The 19,541-nt window shown below is 40.9% G+C and overlaps 1 protein-coding gene across 5 annotated transcripts in view; it reads right to left on the bottom strand.

Moving 5' to 3' along the window:
- Positions 1-18,142, bottom strand: part of trdmt1 (tRNA aspartic acid methyltransferase 1) — an 89,939-nt gene extending 71,797 nt beyond the window's left edge. For 2 of the 5 annotated variants that reach the window (XR_015757230.1, XM_087987361.1), the window contains exon 1: positions 18,035-18,142. Coding sequence is in view for 2 of the 5 variants with exons in the window: in XM_087987361.1 (XP_087843487.1) it covers positions 18,035-18,113 (79 nt within the window). In the remaining 3 variants the exon portion in view is untranslated. Of the gene's footprint in view, positions 1-3,688; positions 3,730-12,326; positions 12,377-18,034 lie in introns of those variants that run through there. The other 3 variants (XM_043690379.2, XM_043690382.2, XM_087987362.1) reach the window with 3 other exon arrangements.
- Between the last annotated feature and the right edge of the window lie 1,399 nt (positions 18,143-19,541).

Below are 19,541 nucleotides of genomic sequence, written 5' to 3' on the forward strand. Positions count from 1 at the left end.
TGGTGTCATCTGCAAACTTACTAACTGTACCTCTTATGCTCGCATCCAAATCATTTATATAAATGACAAAAAGTAGAGCACCCAGCACTGATCCTTGTGGAACTCCACTGGTCACAGGCCTCAAGTCTGAAAAACAACCCTCCACCACCACCCTCTCTCTTCTACCTTTCAGCCAGTTCTGTATCCAAATGGCTAGTTCTCCCTGTATTCCATGAGATCTAACCTTGCTAATCAGTCTCCCATGGAGAACCTTGAGGAATACCTGACTGAAGTACATATAGAGCACATCTACTGCCCTGCCCTCATCAATCCTCTTTGTTACTTCTTCAAAAAACTCAATCAATTTTGTGAGACATGATTTCTCATGCACAAAGCCATGCTGACTATCCCTAATCAGTCCTTGCCTTTCCAAATACATGTACTTCCTGTCCCTCAGGATTCCCTCCAACAACTTGCCCACTACCGATATCAGGCTCACCGGTCTATAGTTCCCTGGCTTGTCTTTACCGTCCTTCTTAAACAGTGGCACCACATTTGCCAACCTCCAGTCTTCTGGCACTTCACCTGTGACTATCGATGATATAAATATCTCAGCAATAGGCCCAGCAATCACTTCTCGAGCTTCCCACAGAGTTCTCAGGTACACCTGATCAGGTCCTGGGGATTTATCTGCCTTTACCCGTTTCAAGACATCCAGCACTTCCTCCTCTGTAATATGGACATTTTGCAAGATGTCACCATCTATTTCCCTACAGCCTATACCTTCCATATCCTTTTCCACAGTAAATACTGATGCAAAATATTCATTTAGTATCTTCTGTGGCTCCACACAAAGGCCGGCTTGCTGATCTTTGAGGGACGCTATTCTCTCCCTGATTATCCTTTAGTCCTTAATGTACTTGTAAAAATCCTTTGGATTCTCCTTAATTCTATTTGCCAAAGCTATCTCATGTCCCCTTTTTGCCCTCCTGATTTCCCTCTTAATTATACTCCTACTTCCTTTAAACTCTTCTAAGGATTCACTCGATCTATCCTGTCTATACCTGACATATGCTTCTTTCTTTTTCTTAACCAAACCCTCAATTTCTTTAGTCATCCTGCAGTCCCTATACCTACCAGCCTGCCCTTTCACCCTGACAGGAATATACTTTCTCTGGACTCTTGTTATCTCATTTCTGAGGGCTTCACATTTTTTAACCGTCCTTTTATCTGCGAACATTTGCCCCCTATCAGCTTTGGAAAGTCCTTGCCTAATACCAATAAAATTGGCCTTTCTCCAATTTAGAACTTCAACTTTTAGATCTGGTCTATCCTTTTCCATCACTATTTTAAAATGAATAGAATTATGGTCGCTGGCCCCAAAGTGCTCCCCCACTGACACCTCCGTCACCTGCCCTGCCTTATTTCCCAAGAGTAGGTCAAGTTTTGCACCTTCTCTAGTAGGTACATCCACATACTGAATCAGAAAATTGCCTTGTACATGCTTAAGAAATTCCTCTCCGTCTAAACCCTTAACACTATGGCAGTCCCAGTCTATGTTTGGAAAGTTAAAATCCCCTACCATAACCACCCTATTATTCTTGCAGATAGCTGAGATCTCCTTACAAGTTTGTTTCTCAATTTCCCTCTGACTATTAGGGGGTCTATAATACAATCCCAATTTCTCAGTTCCACCCAAATAACTTCCCTGAATGTATTTCCGGGAATATCCTCCCTCAGCACAGCTGTAATGCTATCCCTTATCAAAAATGCCACTCCCCCTCTTCTCTTGCCTCCCTTTCTATCCTTCCTGAGTATTTGTATCCCAGAACATTAAGCTGCCAGTCCTGCCCATCCCTGAGCCATGTTTCTGTAATTGCTATGATATCCCAGTCCCATGTTCCTAACCATGCCCTGAGTTCATCTGCCTTCCCTGTTAGGCCCCTTGCATTGAAATAAATGCAGTTTAATTTATTAGTCCTACGTTGTCCCTGCCTGCCCTGACTGTTTGACTCACTTCTGTTCTCAACTATACCAGTCTCAGATTGATCTCTTTCCTCACTATCTCCCTTGGTGCGAATTGTACATCAAATCACATAATACCATGAAAAAAAAATCATTTCCTCATTGTAACATTTATGTACAGGATAATACCTTGACTCACAAATGTTGATCTCTTATCTGTGAAGAACTATGGTTGACTTTTATATGAGAAACATGGAAAATTCCAGATTTTTTGGCCAAAAACAGGAGGTTGATTTTTACATGAGATTGAGTTTTACTCGAGCATGTTCGTTACTTTTAACTAGTGGCAGAAACACAAATTTGCTAGCATATAATTACACAAAACTTAACCCTACACATTTTAAGAAATTCCCATAAAAATATAAAGTTACAAATGAGGTGTCTAGCCTTCTCCCCCTCTGCTTGTATAAGACCACATTGTAGATTCAACACTCAGTGTTGGTGAACTGCCACATCTTTGTTTGATAGCGCCTTGGTTTAAAGCAGTATTGTTTCCATTTTAAAGTCCAGAGTCCAAAAAGTAAAAGTGGTCTTCACAATCTTTTAAATTGCTTGGTTATATCATCATTTAAGTTGAAAGGGTAATTTCCAGTGTTTTATCACAACATCATGTGCACATATTGTCATTTTATCACAGCGAAGATCCCAACACACAACCAAAAGAGGAAGAACTGACTTTAAGATCATATTTGCAAGAAATGACCAAAGTATGACTAAGATAGATTTTAAGGAAGCTTATTATGCTAGGAAGAGAAGTGGCAGGAAAGTAGGTTTCAGTGACTATGACTATTTTAGGGTAGAAGGCTATGATAGTGGAACAAGGGACAGACAGACATACAGTAGGCTGTTGCAATAAGTGAGTGTAGGTGAGTAGGATCGAATACGATATAGATTGATGTTGACAGGTCAAGACAACATGGAGGTTTTGTTGGAGCTTATGTTGACTAGGATGGCATTACAGAAATCAAACTCAGCAACCCATGCTTACCCGTTCTGAGATTTCTAAGGATATTATTCATGTTGAATCATTTAGACTTAATAACAAATGTTTTCAGTTTGCTCCTCGACTGAAGTAATGCATACATTTAAAAAAAACTATCACTTAAACTGAACAGGCAAAATGGATTGCATGTGTATACACACATATCTCTCTCAATCAATGGAGTAATTTTCTAACGGCATCAATGACTGCAATAATCTTTCCAAATTCCACTTGTGATGCAGGATTTTCAAAATTGGGCTATTATTAAACATTCAGGTTATAATAGTATTATTAAATATTTAATAATATTTTATAATACCATTATAACCTGAATAAAACTGCATTACTTAAATTTCATACTAATCAATAAATTTTACTGCTGCTTTATGTGCAAACATAAGTCCTTTCAAGTCCAGCGGAAATATCTGTGGTCTGGTGTAGTGAGTATGATTCACTGTTTTAGACATTCAATCTTAAAACCCTTGCAGTTTACTCTGAATTACTCATTATCAGTTGACCAGTGAAAATTGGCTGATTCAGATTTGCAATTCATTAACAGAAAACATAAATATAAACAGTAATTAAAGTAAGTCAAAGTTTGTATATTGACTAAATATATGTAATTTGGTTTTTTTAATATTTTAGTTTATATCAGTAGCATATTGCTAGCATTACCAATTTCTACACACAAAAAAGTAGTACCTCATCATCAAATAGTATTCAGAAAGGAAAAATAACTAGGAGAACAGGTAGCAACTCTGAATCCCCCAGTATCACCATCCCGGAACAGAACAAAAACTGGACTGGACTAGCCATACAAATACAGTAGCTATAAGAGCAGGTCAAAGTCTAGGAATCCTGCAAGAGTAAGTAATCTACTGACTTGTGAAAGTCTGTCGATCATTAGCAAAGGCTCAGCCAAGAAGATGGAATACTCTCAATTTGCATGGATGATGCCACTCCAGCAACACAAGAAATTTGACATCATCCAGGACCAAGCTGCCCACCTGATTGGTACCACATCCACCCAAGCTTAATAGCAGTAGTGTGTACTATCTAGAAGATGGGCTATAGAAATCCAAAGCTCCTTCAACATACACATTGCAAACCCACAGCCACTTCAGTCCTGAAGGACAAGGGCAGCAAATACATAAATACACCACCACTTGCAAGTTGCTCTCCAAGGCACTCATCATCTTGACTTGGAAATATATCACCGTACCTTCACTATCGTTGGGTCACTTGGGATCGTAAATGATATACAGTCATTTTTGTTAAAATGCAGTAGTTCCGTTCTCATACAACTCCATGTTATTAGAAAATTGCGTAATAGCATTACCACTTAAATGAATGGGGCTGGAATAGTGTTATAAACAATACATGCTTTAAAAGTTCATGCTTTAGAAAGTTCCCCAATTTGTTAATCGCGTTATCGTGAATTTTCAGTAAGGAAACATGCTTTATACCACAAAAACCTATATAAGTAACCTTGCTTCAATAAAGAACAATTAGGTTCATCCCATTGCGGGGACTGCCTTTGGTTATTGATACCCAGAGTAAATCTGATGGACTGGGGAAAGTTTGAATAAAAGCCTGTAGAGGTCATACTTAGGGCATACTTACCCATAATTAGGGCATGTTTTGTGTGATTAAAGAATAACAAATTAGTATATAAAAGAATGCATGGGGACTAATAAAGAGTGAACAAATCATGGCTTGTACAGAAACGTGTTAGTTTAAAATCATTTAAAAATATTGTAGAAGAAAGCCAGTTCGTCCATTGAACTAATTCAGACATTCAATAAGATCATAGCTGATTCATCATAGACTTAACCCCATTTGTATCCTGACTGCACCCCCCCACCCCATAATTGCTGATCAAAAATTCGACAAGTCCAGTCTTAAAAATATTCAATGCCCAACCACCTGCTCTCTGCAGAAGATAATTCCAAAGACTAAATACCTTATAGAAGAAATTATTCATCTCAACTTTAAATCGAAGACTGCTTATTTTGACACTCTGGCTACTCATTTATTATGAACTTAGAACACAAAACAAGTACAGGACAGGACAGGATTAGGCCCTTCAGCCCAGCATGAGAGAAGACTTCCTCTGCATAAAGCCATGTTGACTATTCCTAATAAGTCCATTCTTCTCCAAATGCACATAAATCTTGTCCTGGAGAATCTTCTCCAATAATTTTCCTATCACTGATGTAAGGATGACCGACCCATAATTTCCTGGATTAGCCCTGTAGCCCTTCTTAAACAGAGTAACAACACTGGCTATTCTCCAGTCTTCTGGGACCTCTCTTGTGGCTAAAAAGAATACAAAGATCTCTGTCAAATTGCTAGCAACTCCTCTTTTGCCTCCCTTAATATCCAGAAATAGATCCCATCAGACCCTGGGGACTTATCTACCTTAATGTTTTTCAAGATACCTAACACCACTTCCTTCTTAATATTGATATGCCTGAAAATATCAACATATACCCCCTAATCATACATGTCCTTCTCCTTGGTGAATACTAATGCAACGTGAATACTAATTAAAGTATGTTATCAACTTCCTCTGGCTCCACGCATAAATTCCCTGCTTTGTCCTTGACTGGATCTACCCTTTCCTTAACGGTCCTCTTGCTCCGAAAATACAGGAAACATTCCTTGGGATTCGACTTAATTCGCTGAAAACGTGTTGCTGGAAAAGCGCAGCAGGTCAGACAGCATCCAAGGAACAGGAGAATCGACGTTTCGGGCATAAGCCCTTCTTCAGGAACTTGGGGTGTGCAGTGAGAGAAGGACTCACTGAAATCCTTGCAGGGGGAGGAAGAGAGCTTCTTCAAGGAAGGCATCCTTGTAAGAGGATTCGCAGTAGGTTAAAATCTTCAAGGAGAAAGTGAGGGCTGCAGATGCTGGAGATCAGAGCTGAAAATGTGTTGCTGGAAAAGCGCAGCAGGTCAGGCAGCATCCAAGGAACAGAGAATCGACGTTTCGGGCATAAGCCCTTCTTCAGGAATCTTTTCTCCTGTTCCTTGGATGCTGCCTGACCTGCTGTGCTTTTCCAGCAACACATTTTCAGCTCTGATCTCCAGCATCTGCAGCCCTCACTTTCCCATTCGACTTAATTCTACATGCAAAAGACATTTCACACCTAATTTTAGCCCTCCAAATTCCTTGTTTAAGCTTTTTTCCTGTTCCTTTAACTTTCTCAAGGGCCTTGTTTAATTTCAGTTTCCGAGGTAAGAAGTCAAATGCTCCTCCATTAAAACTTTGATCACCTGGCTAGAATTGTTCCACAGTGCAAAGTCCAGTTTGCCCCCTTCCCTCCTTGGACTATCTACATATTGTTTCAAGGAACACTTCTGGATGCACGTAACAAATTCTGCCCTATTTAAGCCCCTGGTGCTAAGGAGTCTCAGTCAATAACAGGGAAGTTAAAATCACCCAATACACCAACCTTGTTGTTCTTACATCTTTCCATAATCTGCTTACATAACCATTCCTGTATCTCCTGTTGGCTTTTGGAAGGCCTATCGTTCAATCCCATCATAGTGATGGTAACTTTCTTACTGAATGTACGGAAACTGACAATCAATATTCAACTCTCATCACTTGACTTTAATAGCCAAGACTTTCATGAAATGAAATGGCTGCAGTGATTACCTGATGAGCCCAGACAACCTACAAGACATAATAGAATGGCTACACTGAAATAATTATTTTCATAAAAAGGGACTGAAATTCAGAGAAAGCCAAAACATTTACATCTATTGTTCGACTTGCACTTGCATGATAAATTCTCATAATGAAAAATGAAAGATAGCCTACAATTATCCACCTTGAAAAACAGATATCAGAATCTACAAAAGAGATGCACATCAACAGCAGCCTTTGAGCAACAAAGGCACGAGAAAGCAATACCAATTGATAACTGCAAAGATATTGTCTGTCTGTTCGTCTCTCTCCATCTCAAAAAAAACAATGCCAGTGAAAAAGCAACTTTGTAAAGTTAATGTTCAGCCATAAATCAAGATTATCCAAAACTTCACCAATCTTGAGCGAACACATGACTGTTTGGTGTTCCGAAAAAGAATCAAATCAGTCTTGAAATGTTAACTTGATTTTTCTCTCCACAGGTGCTCACAGATCTTTTGTTTTTCTAGCAGGAAACTATAGTTAAGTTCACCAAATATTTACCAAATAGGGTATTTGCTAAAATCCATTATCAAACAAGTTATGGATAACCATAGTGTAACTAGGTAGAGTCAATCTGGATCTGAGAAGGAAAAGTCATGTTTTATAATGTATTGGAGCTTTTGAAGAAGTAAGTAGATAAAAGGGAACTTCTAAGTGCAGTGTACTTGAATACCTAAAAGCCACTTCATCAGTATCACCTTGATGGAAACTATTTAAAAAAAAGCATGATGGAATATAACATAGGAGAGTGTGATTTTGTCCACTTTGGTAGGGAAACAATATACTATTTAAGTGGAGAGAGAATGCAGAACTTTGTGGTACGAAGAGATCCAGTGTCCTGGTACACAAATCATAAGATGTTAGTTTGCTAGTACAGCAAGTGATTCAGAAGCTAAATGGAACATTGCTGTTTATTAAATGGGGATGAGAGAGTAAAACAAAGGTACTTTAACCTTTCAGATCAGACAGGCCAATGGGCTGAGAAGTGGCAGATAGAGTTTAATTTAGATAAATGTAAGGTGCTGCACTTCGGGGAAAGCAAATTTTAGGAGGACTTATACACTCAATGGTAAGGTCCTAGGGCGTGTTGCTGAAAAAAGGAGACCTTGGTGTGCAGGTTCATAGCTCCTTGAAAGTGGAGTCGCAGGTAGATAGGATAGTGAAGAAGGCGTTTAGTATGCTTTCCTTTATTGATATTGAGTACAGGAATTGGGAAGGCATGTTGTGGCTGTACAGGACATTGGTTAGGCCACTGTTGGAATATTGCATGAAGTTCTGGTCTCCTTCCAATCGGAAAGATGTTGGGAAACTTGTAAGGGTTCAAAAAAGATTTATAATGATGTTGCCAGGGTTGGAGGATTTGAGCTATACGGAGAGTTGAATAGGGTACGGCTGTTTTCCCTGGAGCGCTGGAAGCTGAGACCTTATAGAGGTTTATAAAATCGTGAGGGGCATGGAGAGGATAAATAGACAAAGTCTTTTCCCTGGGGAGGGCGGGGGGAAATCTAGAACTAGAGGGCATAGGTTTAGGGTGAGAGGGGAAAGATGTAAAAAAGACCTGAGGAGCAACATTTTCATGCAGAGGCTGGTATGTGCGTAGAATGAGCTGCCAGAGGAAGTGGCGAAGGCTAGTATAATTGCAACATTTAAAAGACATCTGGATATGTGTATGAATAGGAAGGGTTTGGAGAGATATGGGCTAGGTGCTGGCAGGTGGGACTAGATTGGATTGGGATATCTGGTCGGCATGGACAAGTTGGACCGAAGGGTCTGTTTCCATGCTGTACATTTCTGTGACTCTATAACTCTCTAACTGCAGCTGTGCACAACCTTGGTGAGACCACATTTGGAGTGCTGAAAATAGTTTTGTCTTCTTATTTGAAAAATATAGCAGTGTATTAGAAGTAATTCAGAGAAGGTTCACTAACGATTTCCTGGGATGAAGGGCTCATATTATGAAAAAAAGTTGAGCATTTGGCCATTTACTCACTGGAGTTCAGAAGAATAAGGAATTTTCTTATTGAAATATATATGATCCTGAGGAAACTCAATTGTGACATCAGGAGGATGTTTCTTCTTGTAGGGATTCTAGGAACTAGGAAACACAGTTTCAGAATGAAGTCTCCCTTTTAAAGTGGAGATCAGAGAGTGCTTAGAATATAGAATTCTCTTCCCAGTTGACACTGGGGCTGGGTTAGGTAGATTTTTGATTAAGGACTGAAGGTAATGGGAGGGAAACAGAAAAGTGGTGTTGAGATCACAACCGGATCAGCTCGGATCTTATCAAATGATAGAGAAGGCTTAAAAAACAAAATGGCCCACTCTTGCTCCTTAGTCCTATGTACCAATATACCTCTGAGCTATAACTGCACATGGAGCATTCCAAATTTAAGTCCGCATAGGTACCTTCTGGATCAACACTTTACTTAAGTTAGAAGAAAGTGGAGTCATGTTAGAAAAGGATAGAACCTTGACTACACTTAAGACTGACATTCTAGTGCAGTGATCATGGCTGTGTATTGGAAGTGCAACGTTTTGATGAGGTACTAAACTAGACTTGTCCTTTCATAAGGGACATTAAAGATCTTAGATCACTACCCAATAAAAATAAGAGCTTTTCCCAATGTCTCAATCAACATCACTAAAACAGATTATCAGGTTGCATATCTCACTGCTGTTTATGGAACCTTGATGTGGGCAAATAAAATGTAGCGTTGCATACATTACAACAGTGCACTTCAAAGTTCACAGCCTAGTAAACTTCTCAGAATTGCTTCTGATACAAGTACATCTGTCCTTAAGTAAGAGGACCAAAACTGTACAAAGTCCTCTAGGTGTGGTCTCATCAATGTTCTGTTCAGATAGATCAAGACTTCCTTACATTTAGGCTCTATGACCCTTGTACAAAGGCCAAAGTTCCATTTACCTTCCTAATTACTTGTTGTATCTGCACGCTAAACATTTGCGATTTAAGTGCAAACACATCCAGATTCATTTGTACCACAACATGCAGCAGTCTCTCTCCACTTAAATATTCTACTCTTTTATTCTTGCTATCGAAGTGGACAACCTCTCTTTTTCCAATATTATACTCCAGTTACCAAAATTTTGCCTACTCACTTAACCTTTCTATATCACCTTACAAACTCTTTGTAACTTCCTCAGACCTTGATTTCCAATCTCTGTATCATTAGTATACCTTGGCTACAATACACTCAGTCTCTTCACCCAAATCATCAGTACAAGTTGTAAGCAATTGAGGTCCAGCACTGGTGCCTGTGGCACTCCACTAAGTTATAGATTGCCAATCTGAAAATAATCCATTTATCCAGACTATCTATTTTTGTTTGTATTAGCCATTTTTCTATCCAAGTTTGTATATAGACCCAAATACTACAAACCTTTTTCTTCTGTAGTAACCTTACATCTGGAGATGCTGGTGTTGGACTGGAGTGTACAAAGTTGAAAATCACACAACACCAGGTTATAGTCCAACAGGTTTAATAGGAAGCACTATTAAACCTGCTTGTCCTGATAAAGGAACGGTGCTCCGACCACCACCTGATGAAGGAGCAGCGCTCCGAAAGCCAGTGCTTCCAATTAAACCTGCTGGACTATAACCTGGTGTTGTGTGATTTTTACCTTTCATCTGGCACCTCAATAAGTGCCTTTGCAAATCCACAATACACTACATCTAGCCTTGCTCCATTCTCAAATAACTATAATTAATTTGTCAAACAATTTTCCATTCTTAACCATGCTAATTCAGCCTGACTGTATTATAATGCAATAAACACCCTGGTACAACATCTTTAATAATGAATTTGAGAATTTTCCTCTGACAGATGTTAGGTTAACTCGCTTATAATTTCCATCTCCCTCCCTTTTGGAACAGATGTACTTCAACTGAAGTTCTCCAATTTGCTCACCTTTCTAAAATTCCTAGAACTTTGGGAGTTCAGAACCGATGCATCAACATTTCTGCAGCCACAAAGAAAGGTAGTTACTGTTTTTGGAGTTTAATCATCTCAAGCCTAGACATCACTATAGGAGTTCCTCAAGTGGTATCCTAGGCCCAAACATCTTCAGCTAGCTCATTAATGTCCTTCCCTCCATCGTGAAGTCAAAACTTGGATGTTTCCATAGTTAAACAAGTTAAGATTCTACTCACTGGAGTTTAGAAAAATGAGAGGTGATCTCATTGAAGCATATAAGAATCATAAGTGACTTGATAGGGTAAATGTTGAGAAGATGTTTCCCCTCATGGGAGGGTCTAGGACCAGAGAGCATAATCTCAGAATAAAAGGGGGTTCATTCTTAATTTGGAGATGGTGGTGTTGGACTGGGGTATACAAAGTTAAAAATTACACAACACCAGGTTATAGTCAAATAGGTTTAATTGGAGGCAGTAGCTTTCAGAGCGCTTCTCCGAGCACAACCACCAGATGAAGAAGCAGCACTCCGAAAGCTAGTGCTTCCAATTAAACCTGTTGGACTATAACCTGGTGTTGTGTGATTTTTAACTTTGTTCATTTTTAAGACTGAGATAAGAATAAATTTCTTCTCTCAAAGGATTGAGTGTCTTTGGAACTCCTTGCCACAGAGAGTTATGGGAGCCAGTCTTTGTATACATTTAAGGGTGAGCGATTGATTCTTAATAGGGAAATCAAGAGTTGCGGGGAAAAGGCTGGAAACTGAACATGAGGAATACTGAATTAACCATATCCTACTGAATGGCAGAGGAGGCATGGTAGCTGAATAACTTTCACCTGTTCCTATTTCTTATAGTCTTACTGATTATTGCACAATACTCAGCACCATTAATGACCACTGAAATATTGAAGTATCCATGTCTATATGCAGTACAATGTGGAGAACATCCTGACTTGGGCTGATAAGTGGCAAGTAAAATTTGCACCACACATGTGCCAAACAATGACCATCTCCCCTTAATCTACAATGGCATTACCATTGCTGAATGCCCCACTATCAGCATCATGAGGATTACCTTTGACTGGAAACTGAACTAGATCAGCTATATAAAAACTGTCATTGCTTGAAATTCTGTGAATTTTTGAGGCGAATAATTGAGGTCACCTTAGTGTCCATTTACGATCTACCAGTCACAAATTAGAAGGGTGATGGAATACTCTTCACTTTCTTGGATGGATGCAGCTCCAACAACACTCAAGAATCTGCCCACTTGAGTGGCAGTCCAACTACCACCTTCACATTCACTTGCTGCACTGTCAACACACATTGACAGCATTGTGTACTATCTACAAGATGCACTGCAGTAACTCTCTAAATCTCCTACGACAGCACCTTCTGAACCCATGACCTCTACCACCTAGAAGAATAATGGCACCACCACAAGTTCTTGTCAAAGGCGCACAACATATGGACTTAGAACAATGTTTCTACTCTGCACTGTTACTAAGACAATAACTTACAACTGCATTCCTAAGAGCATTTGTGGGTGTTCTACACCCCATGAGTTCTAACAGTTCAAAAAACAGCTCACCAGCATCTTCTCCATGACGACTGGAAATCATCAAAACTGTCAGTATAGCCAACAAAGCTCACATCCCTCTTCCATATATAAGAACGTTATTTTAAGATCTTAGAATAAAAGTCTTCTCACCATCAGACTTGTCAGCATTTCGTCCCAGTGGCTTTCCTAGTATTTTCTCTCTAAGTGAGAAGACCATAAGATATACAAGTAGAATTAGACCATTTCAAGTCTGCTCCACCATTTGATCTGAGGTAATGTGTTTCTCAACACCATTCTTCTCCCAATAACCCTTGATCCTCTTACTAATCAAGAACCTACCCAACTCTGTTTAAAAAAAACACTTAATGGCTTGGCCTCCACAGCCTTTGAGTTGAAGAAATTCCTCCTCATCGCAGTTCTGAGGAGTCATCCCTTTGCTCTTAGGTTGTTGGGTCCTTGTATCTCCTACTGGTGGAAACATCTTCTGTATTCAGGCCTCTCAGTATTCTGTAAGTTTCAATTAGATATCCCCTTATCCTTCTAAATGCCATCAAATCAAATGCTCATGTGACAAGCCCTTCATCCCTGCAATTATTCTAGTAAACCTCCTCTGGAACTCTTCCAAGGCCAACATTATATACAGGATCCAAAACTGTTCACACTATTCCAAATGCAGTGTAAGAAAAGCTCAGCAGTACTTCCCAGCCCTTGTATTCCTTCCCCCTGAAATGATTGCTAACACTGCATTTGCCTTCCTAACTGTCATGATCACTGACAGTTACAGCTCCCTTCTCCCCTTTCATTTACAACCTTCCTTGGACATTTTTTGCATCTTCTGCTGTAAAGATAGCTTCAAGATACCTGTTCAAACTCTCAGCCATTTCCTTGCTTCTCGTTATAAATTTTCAGTCTCACCCTTTATGGACTTTATGAACTAACAAATTCTCATTTGAGGACTTTTGGAGTTTGTCATAAGCAGACAATCAACAGTCTGAACTCTGAAACTGAAAACTTTCCTTTATTATAGATAAGCTATTGGTTGGCAGCCTACTTGCAATTATAATGTTTAATTGGAGCATAAAAGTATGTGTAGACCATTCAATTATTTAAACCAGTTAGTCCTGTTTATTAGATCAAGTCTGAACATTCAGGGCAGTTGACTGAGGTGTCAGTGGGGGAGCACTTGGGGGCCAGCGACCATAATTCAATTTGTTTTAAAATAGTAATGGAAAGGGATAGACCAGATCTAAAAGATGAAGTTCTAAATTGGAGGAAGGCTACTTTTGACAGCATTGGGCCAGAACTTTCAAAAACTGATTGGGGGCAGATGTTCGCAGGTAAAGGGATGACTGGAAAATGGGAAACCTTCAGAATTGAGATAATGAGAGTCCAGAGACAGTATATTCCTGTCAGGGTGAAAGGAAAGGCTGGTAGATATAGGGAATGCTGGATGAATAAAGAAATTGAGTGTTTGGTTAAGAAAAAGAAGGAAACATATGTCAGGTACAGACATGATAGATCGAATGAATCCTTAGAAGAGTATAAAGCCAGAAGGAGTATACCTAAGAGGGAAATCAGGAGGGTAAAAAGGGGACATGAGATAGCTTTGGCAAATAGAATTAAGGAGAATCCAAAGGGTTTTTACAAATACATTAAGGACAAAAGAGTAACTAGGGAGAGAATACGCCCCTCAAAGATCAGCAACTTATAGAGGTTTATAAAATCATGAGGTGCATGGATAGGATAAATAGACAGTCTCTTCCCTAGGGTAGGGAGTCCAGAACTATAGGACATAGGTTTAGGGTGAGAGGGGAAAGATATAAAAGGGGCTTGAGGTGCAACATTTTCATGCAGAGGGTGGTAAGTGTATGGAATGAGCTGCCAGAGGAAGTGGTGGAGGCTAGTACAATTGCAACATTTAAAAGGCAGCAGAAACTGGATAGTATTCAAGGTCGGGCTGATAAGTGGCAAGTAATCTTTATTATCTCAATAAGAAAGATAGATTCTAACCCTCCCACCATGACTTTCAATGGTAATATCAGTACTGAATCCCCACTATCAACAATACTGAGGTTACCACTGACCTAACACTTAAAACAATTAGCCATCTACATAAATAGCTATAAGAGCAGATCAGAGAATAGGAATTCTGAAACTCACGGTTCCCTAAGTCCCAAATTCCATGTTACCATAAGCCACAAATCAGGAGTATGCTGAAATACTCCCCACTTGCTTGGATAAATGCAGCTCTAAAACATTGAAAAATTGTACTTACCTTGTCTGGTCTACATGTGACTTGAGATGCACAAAATATTGCTGATTCTTAACTGCCCTTGTAAGTCAATCAATTGAACCAAACCATGTGATTTTTTTAGGGGAGGGGGCAGGTGGGGGTGTAGGATAGGGGTAGTGATATTATCACTGGACTAATAATCCAGAGGTCCAGACTAATGGTTGGAGAAATGGTACAATAGCAGCTGGTGAAATTTAAAACTCAAGTGACATGCACTGAGGATGGACTGTTAGGACAAACTCACTTTGATTTCACTTGAGCATTGGAAGCTGAGATGTGACCTGAAATACATTTACAAAATAATGAGAGGCATGGAAAGAATGAATAATCAGTTTTTTTTCCCAGGGTAGAAATGTCAATTAATAGGGGATACAGGTTTAAGGTAGAAAGGTAAAAGTTTAGATAAGATGTGAGAGGCAAGTTTTTTTTTCAGGGAGAAAGTGAGGGCTGCAGATGCTGGAGATCAGGGCTAAAAATGTGTTGCTGGAAAAGCGCAGCAGGTCAGGCAGCATCCAAGGAACAGGAGAGTCGACGTTTCGGGTATAATGGCACTAAGTGCCTGGAATGTGCTGCCAGAGAAGATGGTAGAATCTGTTACAATAGCAACGTTTAAAAGGCACTGCGATCCATGAATAAGCAGGGAATGGATGGTTACAGGCCCTACAGAGGCACAGGTATTTAGTTTGGAAAGGTGTCATGTGTTGGCACAGTCTTGGTGGGCCAAAGGGCTTGTTTCTGTGATGTAATATTCGTTGTTATACCAATTTTTGTATTGTGACAATTCCTTTAGTTAAATACAAATGTAGCACAGTTGCATTTCTACTGATGTTTCCACTGTGGGTAAACATTTTAATGTCTGTTTCTTACGCCTTTCCATGTAATCAACAGATGACATTTTTTCATTCATCCTCAGAATGTGGCTGGACATTTATTATCCAGAGAGAGGAGGAAAGCTTCTTCAAGGGTGCTCCGGTTTCCTCCCACAGTCCAAAGATGTGCAGGTCAGGTGAATTGGCCGTGCTAAATTGCCCGTAGTGTTAGGTAAGGGGTACATGTAGGGGTATGGGTGGGTTGCGCTTCGGCGGGGCAGTGTGGACTTGTTGGGCCGAAGGGCCTGTTTCCACACTGTAATGTAATGTAATCTAATCTAACCTTAGATTAGAAAAAAAAAATCTAATCTAAGGCAGGCATCCTTGCAAGAGGATTCGCAGTAGGGTTAAAATCAACGAGGTAAAAACAATGACTGCAGATGCTGGAAACCAGATTCTGGATTAGTGGTGCTGGAAGAGCACAGCAGTTCAGGCAGCATCCAAGGAGCAACGAAATCGACATTTCGGGCAAAAGCCCTTCATCAGGAATAAAGGCAGAGAGCCTTAAGCGTGGAGAGATAAGCTAGAGGAGGGTGGGGGTGGGGAGAAAGTATCATAGAGTACAATAGGTGAGTGGGGGAGGGGATGAAGGTGATAGGTCAGGGAGGAGAGGGTGGAGTGGATAGGCGGAAAAGGAGATAGGCAGGTAGGACAAGTCCGGACAAGTCATGCGGACAGTGCTAAGCTGGAAATTTGGAACTCGGGTGAAGTGGGGGAAGGGGAAATGAGGAAACTGTTGAAGTCGACATTGATGCCCTGGGGTTGAAGTGTTCCGAGGCGGAAGATGAGGCGTTCTTCCTCCAGGCGTCTGGTGGTGAGGGAGCGGCGGTGAAGGAGGCTCAGGACCTCCATGTCCTCGGCAGAGTGGGAGGGGGAGTTGAAATGTTGGGCCATGGTGTGGTTGATTGGTGCGGGTGTCCCGGAGATGTTCCCTAAAGCGCTCTGCTAGGAGGCGCCCAGTCTCCATCCCTAGTTTCCCTTGAGGTGGTGGTGAGCTGCTTTCTTGAACCACACTGAAGGACTGATAATATATTTCCAAGTCAGAATGGTGAGTGGCTTGGGGGAGACCTTGCAGGTGGTAGTGGTCCCATGTATCTGCTGCCCTTGTCCTTTCAGGTGGAGGACCTTTAGTGGATTTCTGCAGTGCATCTTGTAGATGGTGCACACAGCTGTTACTGAGCTTTGGTGGTGGAGTGGACACTTATGGATCTAGTGCCAGTTATGTGGGCTGTTTGTCCTGCATGATATCAAGCTTCCACAGTCTTGTTGAAGCTGCACTAATCCAGGCAAGTAGGGAATTTTCCATCACACTCTTTACTTATGCCTTTTGGGTGGTGGACAGACTTTGGGGACTCAAGAGAGTTATTTGCTGTAAAATTCCTAACCTCTGACCTGCTCTTGTTGTCACAGTATTGATATGAAGCATTTAGTTCAGGTTTGGTCAATAGCAAACACCAGTATTGGTGATACCATTGAATGTCAAGAGGTTGTTTATATTCTCTTTTCTTGGAAATTGCCATTGCTTAGCAAGTGAGGCATGTATGTTACCCACCACTGTGAGCCCAAGCCTGGATATTGTCCAGATCTTGCTGCATTTGCGTACAGACTGCTTCAGAAAGAGGAGCCGTGAATAGTGCTGAATATCGCATGGTGAACATCTCCACTTCTGACTTTATGATGGAAAGATGGTGATAAAACAGTTGAAAACCATTGAGCCAAGGACACTCCTCTAAGAACCTCCTGCACAAAAGTCCTTGAGCTGAGAGACTGACCTTTGCCAATCACAATCATCTTCCTATGTGCCAAGTATGACTCAACCAGTGGAAGGTTTTTCATGTTATTCCCATTGACTCCAGTTTTGCTAGAACTCCATGAAACTGTACTGAGTCAAAAGTGGCCTTGATGATCTATTTTAGTGTATCAGGAATCTTCAACAGTACTTTCTTTGTGTGAATTACAAGTAAGTGTTGCAGTACAAGTTCATTCTTCTGGTATTCCAATGCTTTTCTTTCCTTCAAGATCTTGACACTATCCTCAAAGGCATACAAACAACATTGTCACACTTTTCACAGATTGAACATGAAAAACCTTCATGGTGGCTCAGTGGTTAGCACAATTATCTCACACCACCAGGGACCCAAGTTCAATTCCACCCTCAGGCAACTGTCAGTGTGGAGCTTGTACATTTTCCCAGTGTCTGTGTAGGTTTCCTCCCACAGTCCAAAAATGTGCAGGTTAGGTTGATTGGCCATGGGAAATTGCCAATAGTGTCCAGGGGGATGTATAAGTTAGATGGATTTGCTATGGGAAAGGCAAGGTTACATTATAGGGTAAGGGGTGGGATGCTCTTCAGAGAGTTAGTGTGGACTTGTTGAGCCCAATAGCCTGTTCCCCACTCTAGGGATTCCATTCTAACCCCAGTCTGGAGGGCGGGTGGAAACAGAAAAGCAAGTGGACTGATAATCATGTTTGTTTGGAGTTTTGCCCTAAAATAAAACAAAGAACTATGGATGCTAATATTAAAGCCAAAAAGGTAACTCTGCTTTTTTCTCTCCACAGATGCGGCCAGACCTGCTGAGTTTCTCCAGCAATTTCTGTGGTTGTTATTTGCTTTGCCCTTGTGCTTTTCGAGCTCCGCTGTTGGGGCTGCCTTGCAACATGGTTTTTGCCTGGGTTTTCCTTTTTCGCTACTTTACCTTTCAAAGCGTAGTGCATGCCCCCGATACCACTGTACAGCTCCAACACCCTCAGCTGGGCCTGAGCCTGCTCCATCATAGCAACCGCACCGTATCCAGGAGCGAGTCCGCGCCCTCTTTGTTCCGCCGTTGCACATGAACCAGGAGGACAGTTCCTACCACCCGGAGCCCCCACGCCTCAGTGTCCGCCCGCCCTGCAACAACAGCAGTCACAGAGAAGTAACATCTCCGCAGTCTAATGTTAAATATACACAAAGTTGAACATGCTAGTAACATCCGAGATTTCATTTCCAAACAAAATTCAGTGGGACTCATTGAACACATACAAACAAGTGGAGTCGGGCGTAGTTTTGATGGGACTTGCTTGGGAAACAAAGTGGCCCAGATTCCATGCAGTAAAAGCAGATTCAAGACGTCGAATCCCTACAGTGTGGAAGCAGGCCATTCGACCCATCGAGTTCACACCAATCCTCCAAAGAGCATCCCACCAAGACCCACCCCATCACCATGCATTTCCCTTGGCCGATCCACCTTACCTGCACATGTTTGGACTGTGGGAGTAAGCCAGAGCACCCAGAGGAAAACCACAAACAGGAAGAATGGGCAAACTTCACACAGATAGTCACACACCAAGTGTGGACTCAACTCCAGGATCCTGATGCTGTGAGGCAGCACTGCTAACCGCTGAGCCACCATGCCACCTTAGTATAGATTTGGTGTACAGCATGTTTTCCAAATGTTGGATTTGATAAAATATTAAACGTTTGGCGGTGATTTGATTCTAACAGGTAAAGCAATTTCTCGTTTGAAAGACTTCATCAGGGGTTCAAAATATTTATTTCACAATGTCATCTAACTTGGTACCACACATTGTAAAATTTCTTCCACTGGGAAATTTTCACAATGGGTATGTGCACAATGAGCAATGTTGATGGTCACAAGAAAAGTTCAAAAGGTTTTGCTTAAAATGTCATGGAGAATAACATTTGTGGAAGATCGTTCACTTTATTGGGAAAAGGATTTAGCAAAGGAGGGACTTTGGGGGAAGTTATGAACTCTTTGAGTTCAATCCCCTTTGAGCTAACGTTACTGCTTAGATATTTTTAATAGTTCATTTTTTATTTTTCAGAGCAATGTCTCAGGCTTTTCTTTGAGTCTGGGAACTATGCCGGTCTCGTGACATGATTAGTTAGAAGGTTAGGTCATCATAGTCTCTCATTACAGAGAGAGACGACTGATGGTGAGTTTAACCTGAGGGACACCACACCACAAGTGAGGGGCAAATTTAAGATGGCAAGACCTTCGCACTGTATTTTGTGATTTTTGTGAGAAAACAAGCCCCCCAAAAGTGGTTGCCATGTGGCAATACTGTATTCTGCTTTTGGTAACTAAGATCTGGTACAGCATTTTCTTTGAAGAGTGTTTGAAATTCCATTTCACAAACTCAACCACATTGGATGCCTTATGGAAGCAGTGTTTTGATTTTATACCTGCAAATGTAAATTAA

Source organism: Chiloscyllium plagiosum, unplaced genomic scaffold (assembly GCF_037043375.1).
Source record: "Chiloscyllium plagiosum isolate Xiang-an unplaced genomic scaffold, Cpla_swu_hap1 HiC_scaffold_5, whole genome shotgun sequence".
NCBI classification, from domain to species: Eukaryota; Metazoa; Chordata; class Chondrichthyes; order Orectolobiformes; family Hemiscylliidae; genus Chiloscyllium; species Chiloscyllium plagiosum.